Genomic DNA, 11,791 nt, shown 5'->3' with positions numbered 1-11,791 from the left:
ATTGGCACTTTAAAATCCACTAAACAATTGTTGTATTTATGTTAAGATGTGCAAGTTTATAAATAAGCCGCAAGAACCTTGTCAAAAACTTCGCGAAGTCGGCAAATACAACATTCGTTCGGTTCAAGCAATAAACAGTTATGCACATCATTAATTAATTCAAACAGTTGTGTTTCGCGAGAATGACAGTCAACCACAAAAGTTTACGGACCATAGAGCCTGGCCAAGAAGCTGCTGGCAACATTTCCATCATGCCGATGACATTTGACAGCAGCACTACACCGAAAACGAATTTCTCCCTTATTCGATGGCCTGTTTTCTCACTTGGCAAAAATATTTTCCACCTTTCACTTACTTTACGCAATGGACTCTGTGGCAGCCGTGACTACGTGCTTCTGTTTTGCAAGCAGTCTATCAGCGTAAGTGCTATCAGCAACGATTTTTCACACTAAGTGATAGCAAACCAATGGCGCACCTTTTGGAGCACAATCTAATAGGTTCGATTCTACTGCCCAAATATATGATGTTCACATTTCATATTAGTGCTTTGCATAAAAACAACAAACTAGCACAGCACTGCATGCCAGTAAAAAATTATTATGCCAGTGAATAGCAAGACCCACTTCTGGGCCAGCACTCTGGCTGACATTTGGTGGCGCACTGCTAAGTGGCGTGGACAGGCAGTTTGTCACTACTCACGTGGTCGGTAAACTTTTGTGGTTGGCTGCACAATATTTAACATTGTGAGCAGTAGTAGCCAATGCTTATCGAAAGGAGCCAATGGTTATCGTAGCTATGGTGGTGCATATGGAACATACTACCAATACTGCACATACTGTGACAATACTTTCTTCTTAATGGCGTCGTGTATTACATAAACAATACAAGCAAGGTAGAAGTTCAGAGGACAATGGAAGTGTTTTAAATTATGAAAAATCCTGAAAAGACTGAGTGTGTCACTGGAGAAATGCAAATTTATTCAAGCACAAGAAATAAAAATGGAGCTACTCGGAGGCTTCACTGTCTTTTGATTTGTGTTTATGCTTGTGTTTACTCTTGTGATGAGACCGATGATGCTTCTTGTGCTCATGACGCTCTGCTGACCTGCAGGTATAAAAAGCGTTGGTCATTTGGATAGATGCACATACTCTGCTGTCGTTCAGATGAACCATAATTCGTGCTTAAAATTACAGCATGCGTATTACTAAGCATACCCGCTTCATTTTAAGCTTATTACGAGGTAAAAAGACTTGATGTTGAGAAACAAAGCTGCCTTCACACCAACTAGTGGAAGAGTAAACCCATGTTAAGTGCACACATGCGTGGCATACTGCACTAAGCTAACATGAACCATCCGAAGGCAGGTTTGATTGACGGGGCCTGACTTGTTTGCACGCTATCACACTCAACCAGCACTGCTTGTATGTGTATTTTGGAACTTGCGTGCACTTCTTCGGCACTGCTGATAAAAACATTCTAATAAAGCGTATAGCCATTTCTCAGCATTTCCTACATAACCATTCCACAATTGGGCACTATGGCCAGTAAGCTTTCCTGCACTTACTACAAGAATTGGTTGTCAGTACCTTTATCAAGTGCATATATTCATTCTCTGGTAAACTATGTGCCATATATTAAAAAATCCTGCAAAATTGCATACAATTTGAACAAGCATAACCACATTTAAAATTAAGGCTTCCTTCATAGTGAATTATGCCCTCAGTGCAAAAATTTTCATATGCACTTGGAGAGTACAAATACACACACTAACCGGCGTCTCCTGTGGGCTTCATCTGAAGGCCTCCTCTCTATGCTGGCATCTCTTTTATCAGGGCTACGACTGCGCCTGCGTTTGGATGACCTTGATGACACCACAGATGACTCTCTCCTATCCCTCCTCTCTGATGCACGAGACAATGGCTGCCTTTCAGTATCATCCTTTTCTTCAGGTCTGAAAATGAACAAAAGAAATGCACATTCTCACAAAAAACCTGGAAGTAGCTCCCTGGAAGTTGCTAAAAAGAGACCCTCAGGGAGTTCATTCTCAGCTCCACCAAGTAATGGTGGCGAGTTTTTTTTTTCTTTTTTTTTCTCTCTCTCTTCCTTGAGCAGATTTATACATAAACAGAACCTCGTCAACATTTTAGTTTGCAACATTTTTAATGACTTTTAGACTCTGAGAAAGCAGCTGTTCGGCAGTCTTACAGTCAAGTTCCTTGGTTATCACTTTCAAAAACTACAATAACACACTTCTGACAGCCACCATCACTCAAAATCGCCAACTGCACTGAACATGCATTCTGGCAAGTTTAATGCAATCTGTCTTTTCCATTTTCCTGCGCTACCTTCTGGCGTTTTGGTAGGGGCTGGAAGAACTGGCATTGCTACAACAAATGCCTCTGAGACCAGGAGTCGTTTCGCGACTTTTCTGCTAGGGAAGGACAGAGTGCCCGCGGCATCACCTCGAAAAAACAGATTGCAGACTTGCAGTCACCACACTGTGATTGTTGCCTACCACTGATCTTAATATCTGCGACACTATTAAAAGCCAGGCGGCAATAGACATATGCAGAAGATGCAGCATTACAGCCTTATTTATCAATGTGATGAGTGCAGAAAAATAGGTTATCATTCAAAAATAGATAAGCTTTAGAGAGAAATAAAAAACCTGACCAAATGTGGTTAACGACAACAGCAGCTGCCAAAAGGCTTTTAGCATTTTAACCTTAAACATTTTAAGGTTGATTTCAAACGTTTTACTAACTTTGTGGTTAAATTTAACCTGAAAAGCTGCCAATCACCAGGCAACTTTGCAGAAAAACCATTGAATAATTTGTCACCTTTTTATTGAATTGAACAAGGTTTTTCATGAGGGTATCTTTCATTTGGCCATGCAAAAAAGAATAAAGTGCACAACCATGCATTCTGGAAAGACATATAAACACAGAGCTCATTAAAAATGCAAGAATGAAATGCAGAAATTTTCCACAACTCGATAAAAATTACAATCCGAAATGATCACCCAGCTTACTAGTACTTCCTGTTCCAGTGAGTTCAGTCCATGTGTAATTCACTTAGACTACTCATAATATTGACCTAGGACCCAAGCTTTGCCGCAGCTTTAGCAGTGGGTTGAAGTATAAAAGTGATCCAGCGCCCATTACGAATTCAAATATGACACAATAACTATGTTTCATGGCAATAAAAGCCTCTAAAAACAAATGTACAATGCACCATAGCAATCATGGGCAGCCATTGCCTCCAAAATTCTAATTTCAAAAGCAAACAGCGAGGGAACTGTACATAAAAAAGCTTATAGCATAAATTCTAACAGTCATTACCTTGCCAAAGCCTCTTCTGCCTTGTCGTTTCCTGTTTGAAGTTGTTTGAGATACTCTGTCTGATTTTCAATCACCTCTTTGAGGATCTGAAAAGGCAAGATGACAAGCTGTCATTGTGAACAAGGAATAATGAGTTGACGACCAAGGGCGAGTTTTGACCCTTGCACTTTAACTGGTTCGTACCATAAGCTTACTAATGCGCTCTTTATTTATAGCCAAACAGCTGCTTATTTTAAGGAATAAGTCACAAGAGGGCATCTTCTAAAAATCGCAGCACACTATACCAGACCAACAAAAAAAACTTTCATTTCACCGTGGGACATTAAATGTTTTTGATGAACAGGCACCAGATATAAATAACATGTTATCAAAGGCAATGACAGCACATTAAAAGCACAACAGCAGTAGTCATCTGCAAACAGACCAACATAAAATTATTCTACAAAGTTAAGACACCTGCCATATCTAGACCCAGAAAACTAGGTGGAGTTGTCTAGCGTTAAGGGAAAGGTCTCCAAACAGAAAAAGTGTCGGAGTGAAACTGTCACAAACAATAACTGCACAATAACAATAGCAAAGCAGACAAGGAGTGTGGTAACAAAATTACACAAATCCTTGTACTACCCATCATTCCCATGCTCGCTGAAGCACCGTGTGTTGCAGCTCCCATAGACACTAATGTCAGATTCTACTCCATTGTCTTAACCACTCGGCCACGACTGCACACGACCCTAATGCCAGAGTTCCCTGTAGTGTACTTATAGCAAACTCTATGAACGGGTGACATCGCTCTTGGCGTGCCGAATTATCTGCAACAGCAGCAGCACGTCATGAGTCCGTCACAGAGGCAATGGTTGAAAATATGAGAGGCGCTTGCTCACGTAACACAGGGAATGTAGAATGCATTTCTCATTCCACTTTTGAAGTCAAATGAGCGGAGGATGGAGGTGTGTCCACTTGCTTTCGCCATCGTTTTGCAGACAAGCAGACCCCGTCTTGACAAAATGCACTCGTTTTGTCGGGTCGCGATCTATACACTTCCCAGCACTGCCTCAATACGCTACATCTTTTCATAGTAGAATACGAGCGACACCCCGCTAAACATACCTAGTGAGCAGCTGTACGTTATATCGAAGTGCAGAACGGCTCCACTAGAGGAAACGAGAGTGACATAGGTGTCTACGCCCACAGTTTTGGTGTGCCTGGGGGGGGGGGGGGCAGAGCAAGACAAACTCTTCTTTCGCATATATTAAAGCTCCTGCTGCCACAACCATAGACAAAACTATGTCATCATTGACAATGTTGTCACTCCTTGCTAACCACCAAGTTTTAACAAATTCTAAAACCTCTTCGATTCTTCAAGTTATTTAATTGAGCTAATAAAGTAGATGCTACTGTGAACATTCACTATATGTATTGAATTTTCGTAGGTTTCGGAAGGGAACATCACATTTACCTCCGTGTACGTCTTCTGCGTGATGTGGACATTTTTTGCACGATAAGATTGCCTTCGACGCTTGTAGTCTCGCATCTGACGCTTCAACTCTAATTCACTGGGCGGCTGTTGCTCATCTGAAAATTGCAACACACCATCCATATAATGCAACAGCAGGTGTCTTAAAACTTTTTCGTGTTCCCAGCTGATTTCCACTCACCCATTTTCACTAATATTACCTGATAATAGCTACAAAACATTTGCTGGACAGAAGCAGAATTAAATTGAGCATGTCTACTCAAGCAAAAAGTTAAAAGACGCCTAAGCTTTGCCTTTAACACGTGCTAATGATGACGTCATGGTAAACAAGGAAGTGATGCTCAGATTTCCATGGGTAGAAAACCAAGCTTATACAGTTAAACCTTGTTACCATGAACGCCGATATAACAAATTATCGGATATAGCGAAATAAATGCAGAGAAGATTTATTCTTCCTATGAATAAGAACTTTTATTAGTCACATTTAATTTCAATTATATATATTATTTATGAAATGAAAAACGTAAGAGCCACCGTAATATAGGCTGTTACAAAGAAATATACAAGCCATGCACGGCTCGAAACTAGAAAAGTAGCAAAATAGCAATGATAATATCAAGAGATGATCCAAACCATATTTTTTTAATGGCTGTGACAATAAAATCCCGTGAACAAATGTGGTTAAAGATGTTTACAAATTTTTGGTAATCCAGCAAAAAAAAAAATAAAGCACATTTGACTGGTTGCATTACCTAAGACATAAGAGCCGAACAAGAAAATTTTGAAGATTCACTTACAGTTGGTTTGAAGCCTAGAATAAAATATTTATATATCTAAGATTCTCCTGCAAGTCAGATAGCCAATTTATTAGAGCTGATTTTTATCTCTACTGTTACAATTAATATCGAATATAATGAACTAATTTATGGTCTCCATGCTAGCTCTTTAAAACCAGGTTCAACGAGACAGAACATGACAAAAGCAAACTGAGATTATGGAAGAATAAAACTGGTCTGTCCAGATTTCATGCATAGTTATGTCAAGAGGTGCTCGTGTGAACCTCATTTCTAGCTGTCGTACTGTCTATATAGTTAACAAAATAACAGTATATTGGCGTGTATGTCTGCAAGCATATATGTCCATATCATCTGTAACTAATGTGTTGACTAATTCAAGTGAAGACATGGGTCTTCAGAATAAAAAAAAACATGATGGGAAAAATGATTTTTCACAAATGGTATTTTTAGAATCTGCAATACATTTGCAGCACTATATGAGTGGCTATCACAAATAGATGAACAATATTTTTTACAGCACGAAGCTAAGAATTGGGAGCATATTTCGTAGCAAGGAGATTTTATTCATTCCTGTTATAAGCATTTAAAATTTGCTTTTTGTAGGGAGACTATGTTGACACATATTAATAAAATGAAGTTTAATGTACTGGTGTAAAGTAAAAAGAGATGGTGTGATCATAAAAGGGGCTTTCTTTATTGAAGCCTTCTTCTTCCTGCTATGAATGCATATATAATTTTTTATATTTTTGTGATGTGATAATGGCCTATTGAGGTAAGAACGAAGGTTAATTATAATTATATAATATAATAATGAATCTATGAAGAAAATAACTGGATCTATAAAATCAAAAGAAACCAAACAAACATGCTAACTTTCATAAAATTTCGTACAAAAAATCTAAAAGGAGCTTTAGGACAGATGTTCTCTTTTAAGCAAGGATATCATCCAACAATAACCTTCATTACACAGAAAACCAAGTCAATATTAACAAACTAGCCTTTCATTTCACACCAAAGGTCACACCTAACTAGCCTACCTTTGTTGGTCTTTTTTTCAAAGTCGACTTGAAGGTCCTCAAGCTTCACAGCAGATGTCTTATTTGTTGCTTTTGCTCGCTCAACCACATAATCGTAGACTGCAAACCTCTCTGCAGCAGTGAGCTCCGAAAAGCAATGCTCCATTGTCAGTGGCACACCATTCTTCACCTTCTGGCAAACTTCGGCTGTTTGCAGTGCACAAGCAGTGTTATTACGTCAAGAACAATCCACCCAATGATTAACAGCAATCAGAAACTGCGGCCGAAAGGCACGGTGGACATCTGTGCCACATATGAAAGCAGTTTCATTTGAAATGGTGTAGGTCACTATATATAGCTCACTAATTTTTAAAAGCTAAGAAGCAGAGATAAAGGACTTACATTCTTTGGCACTAAGCTAAACATGCTACAAATTTGCAAAGATCATTTCTCATTATCACTAACAGAACTTGCTGCTTTAGTGGAAATGCATACCTGGAGCCAGTTATCAGTATATACCAATACAGCAGTTCTCAAAATACTTATTCAAGAATCTGCACAAAATGCAACGATACGGTACAGTCCTTGCTCCAGTATGGCAAAACACATATAATTTGAGCTCAGGTAAAATCCAGTGCTACAGGTTTATTATTCTATCAGCTGTCTCCATTGCTTTAAATATATGCATTTGCTGTTTCTGATGGTGCTGATGTTAACCTAATTTTATCACTGAAAAATGCTGGACAAGAAGTTTCACAAACTGCGATAACAGAGAATGTAAGACACAGCTCTGGAGGATAAGTCCAACAAAGGCATGTATGATGCATGTATTCATTACAGTACTAGCGTTAAGCTTCAAAAAGGTACCATTTACTAAAGAATAAAAGGATATCCTTAAGCGAGGATACACAAGTCTTGCCACAAAGAGCATCATTATGGTGGCCGCAGCAGAGGCAAGATGAGCTGAAAATAATCTGCACTGTTAATATGATTTGCTAAGAACAGAACCATAAGCATGACTGATGTACACTATCAGAAAAAAGAAAAACTACACAGCTAAATTAAATTACAGCATGTTAAGGGAGGTTTCTTCTTGAATTAATCTTGTTAGTTTTTTTTCATATACACGAATTACAGGCATGCTCCCAGTAAATTCTCGTGGCCTAATATGATAACAGGATATGAAGTAAAATGGCATTTAGGAAACCCCTGTTGTTCAACACATTTCATTGTTTCTTTATTAAAGAGTATCCAAACAAAAGTGAAAAAATTTTGTATCTACTAGGCATTACAACATATACATGCTGGTAAATTGTAACTTGAAAAGAAATATTTTTTGTGGAAAATCCCAAACGACATCAGACGGTCAAAATTTCCAGAGCCCTCCGCTACGACATCCCTTACCTCCCTGAGGCATAATCGTGTTGTGATTTTGGGACATAAAACTCTAGTATTTATATGATTATTAATCTTATCTATCAGACATTTGCAAATATATACACATTCTTTAAATACACTTCTGTCTACAGAATATCACTTTCCCTACTTTCATGTGGTTTTATACATTTACTTCTCATTTATCAGTACAGAAGCAAATTTGATTTCTACTGTTATAGTAACATTAAAGCATTCTGGTCAGCTGCCAGCTGATTAACATAGTTGACAGCCTAATCACAACGTTAAGAGGGCTATATCAAAGCAACAAACAGTTTTAAGCAACAGTTTGCTTAAAGGACTCTGCAACATTTTCTTTTTTTATCACAGTCGGAAAACACTGCCGATCGGTAGTTGAAGCTTCTGTAAATAGGTGAGCCAAATATCATGACCAAATTTTATAGCAGCGTGTTTATAAGACAGAAATTTCTCACTTTCCTCCCAAATAATTAAATCATTAATGGGCTGAACTACGCACCCTAGTTAGCGAAATGACGTAGCTTCTTTCCTTTTTTCATCCTCAATGCTTTAAGCATGTTCACTGGGCGAAAGAAAAGAAAGTTCCTAAAGCACATCACAGATCATTTTAACTCCACTCACACTTCAACAGATATTCAATGTTTTTGGGGCAATTGATTTATGGAACAATACACTTTCATAGTGAGTTCCTTCAATACTACATTAAAATGTGTTGTGGGGCCCCTTTAAGGAGAGCGGTGGCTAGGGCACTAGACAAGAATTGTTGATGGAAAAAAAATGGGGGCAGGGTCACAATTTGTATTTGATATGTTAAGTAAACTTCTCTCCTCTTTCCTTTCGTATAATAGCTTACCTGGAACATCTCCCCTGAATGCTGCATCAGTTATTATCTTGTTCTGGGTTTCTCTGTCTGCATTAAAGGATGAAAAAAGGTTTAGAGGCCAATTCATTAAGGCCACACCACACAGCACCTTACCTATTAACACAGGAACAACAGACGTGGACTTTGTATAAAAGAAGTGCGAACTTGGTGGGGCAGCCTCCTATATTTAACATAGAACAAACAGATTAGCAAATCGTATGGCCAATATGACAACAGAAACACTTGCAGAAATATCACCCACTTCCACTGTATTCATCGTGTATCTGCAGTGTGTTTTCTTACTCTAAAGAGTGCAGCTGCAAAACTTCCAGTCGCCATCACATGCAAGAGACCAGGTATGTCCCATATAGTTTACAAAAGCTTGAGTAAAAGGGCAAGTTTTTGCGTGACGATAGATGAGTATGGCCACTTTGCCAGCGTAATATTGATTTTTATGGTTTGACGTCCCAAAACCACATTATGCTTATGAGAGTCACCTTAGCAGAGAACTCCCTGGCGTTCTCTAACGTGCACCAAAATCTAAGCACACCGACCTTTAGCATTTTTGCCACCATCAAAAATGCAGCCGCCGCGGCCAGTATTCAATCTCGCGAATTTTGGGTGCGCAGTTGGTCACCATAACCATGGCAGACATTTTTTGCCATTGTCAATAGTTAGCCCATGTCAAGGCACCACTAACTTATGCTGTGCCGATTAGTGGTCTTTACTACTTTGCCAGCATTACTATAGCCAAAACCATGGTTGACAGCGTCGTGCCGCACAAGCGATGACGTCACGAGGGGCCTTTCTGCCCAGGTCACGTGGCTACTGCATGTGACGACTAGAAGTTCTGCTGCTGACTTCTTTAGGATGCAGAAACACACACCGCTGCAAGGAAATCTTGAAAAGCGTATAGCTGTGAAGTATTAACAAGATTAAAAGCTTTTTGTTGGTATATGTGCACAGAGACATTCAATGAAACTAAAAGGGGGCATGAATCAGTGCTGAGCAATACAATGTTTCCTCATACAGCATTTTTTTTCCCACACTGTATAATGCCTACCAAAGTGGAGGCACGACAAAACACGACCACACATGCACAAGTTGCTTATGTACACTTGACAATGACACAATATACATTTTGTCAAAAGGGGGGAGAAAAGAGGGCAAAGTGAAGCAATTCACGAAAAATTCGACATTTGACTTTCTTCTCTTTTCCTCTTTTCTCTTCTTGTATCACCAAATGTGTTATGCGCCAAAGTGTACCTAAACAATTTAGGCATCAACTCACTCAAAAAAGAAGTCCTTTTGGGATGCACAAGTAGGTTAAATGGTATTTCGAAGGACACAGAAAAATTCTTAAGGAGCTTAAAAAACTTTGTATTAAATAGGCCTCAGAGGTGGTCATATACCCATAGTGTCAGCATAAGTTGCCAGCGACTCAATAGCAGTTTTTGAAACATCTGCAGGACCAACATTAATTTTTGGTGAGGAAACACAAAGAAGGTGAAGTTACATGATTCTATGATTTATGCCTTGATGCTGAAGACATTACAACCATGTCATTATTTCATGCTATCTACAAGTCTAAGTTGTTAATGAGTAAGAGAGCCTTCGAAAGGCGTTTCTATTTCATAAGGATGCCTGCACGCATGCACATACTGACAAAACCGAAGTTTTATGTGTTTGCACAAGATTCGATTCTGCAAGCTTTAAGCTACACTGCTTGAATGAGAAGTGCCAGCACGCCCCGCCGCGGTGATCTAGTGGCTAAGGTACTCGGCTGCTCACCCGCAGGTCTCGGGATCGAATCCCGGCTACAAATGCCACGCGATGAGTAGTTCACCTATGAGTAAACAGTGGCGGGGAAGGTCAGATATGCATGCATGCTCATGCATAAATGTGTATATAATACAAGCCGTATGTGTGCGCGTGGGTACACACAAACACACGCATATTATTCGCGGTTTTTCGGTAATCCATGTTCTTGTATGGAAAAGTCTACTACACTCCAACTATTAACGCTCACCTTATCTTGTCTGCTATATCCCTCCTTGAGCCAAGCACATAGGTCAAGGTGGGCGCTTAGCGATGCCTCGGGCATTGTGTGCCCCGAATCTAGAGGGCACACGACGTATCCCTTCTAAAATAAAAAATGCAAACGCCACCACAATTAGAACGACCTGTTATTAATCATTCAATCACCTCTCAAGACGCAGAAGTAAAATCCCGATCCCAAATGAAAAGTCCAGTTATTTAATTTCATACGTACCTTTTTGAGGACCTCGTCCTTCGACCATTTCAGTTTCTCTAGTACGGCTGTTAACTGTGCTTCACTGCTTCGTATCAAGGACTTCAGTTTTCTCAGCTGAACCTCACGACTCGGATCCATGGTAAGCCGCGTCGCACCTGGGTTACAGCGGCCAGATAGCGAAGAAAGCACTAGGCATGAGCTCTTCACAGCTGCAAATAATATCGTTACGTTTGGTGGTTCGATCACGAACTTGCTGGCGACAAACCTAGCACGCTATTTCAGAACAAAGTACGTCTTGTTTTACGTCTCTATGGAAATAACTCGAAAGCAAGACCCCATAACTATTGATGATGATAATGAGAATAGATTTGTTTAAGATTTTTTCCAGCACATTGTGCAAATCACAAGTATTTATAAGAAACGTTGTGGTGTTGGGTTTTTTTATGCCTTACAAGAGCTTCAGTATCAAAATTTTTATGCAGCTGATTTAACTCTGCTTCCACGCAGTAGTCAGCCAACGTTGAGATGGTGGTGCGCACGGAGGAAAGAAAGGTGCGCGTACACGTCAGTGACGTTACGTCATCAACTGTAACGTAACTACAGTAAAAACCGTTATGACACAATAAGTAGCAGT

The 11,791-nt window shown here is 39.5% G+C and overlaps 1 protein-coding gene across 1 annotated transcript; it reads right to left on the bottom strand.

Moving 5' to 3' along the window:
* Positions 1–956: 956 nt before the first annotated feature.
* Positions 957–11,511, bottom strand: LOC119174973 (U11/U12 small nuclear ribonucleoprotein 48 kDa protein). Its single transcript, XM_037426125.2, has 9 exons — positions 11,176–11,511; positions 10,933–11,046; positions 9,018–9,084; positions 8,895–8,951; positions 6,650–6,835; positions 4,798–4,913; positions 3,342–3,427; positions 1,772–1,951; positions 957–1,104 (listed from the first exon to the last, which is right to left on the bottom strand). The coding sequence occupies exons 1-9, from the start codon at positions 11,293–11,295 to the stop codon at positions 1,005–1,007; spliced, it is 1,026 nt and encodes a 341-aa protein (XP_037282022.2). The 5' UTR covers positions 11,296–11,511; the 3' UTR covers positions 957–1,004.
* Positions 11,512–11,791: the final 280 nt, after the last annotated feature.

The sequence above is a fragment of the Rhipicephalus microplus genome, chromosome 5 (genome assembly GCF_043290135.1).
Source record: "Rhipicephalus microplus isolate Deutch F79 chromosome 5, USDA_Rmic, whole genome shotgun sequence".
Taxonomy (NCBI): Eukaryota; Metazoa; Arthropoda; class Arachnida; order Ixodida; family Ixodidae; genus Rhipicephalus; species Rhipicephalus microplus.
This window is presented reverse-complemented; position numbering and strand designations above follow the sequence as displayed.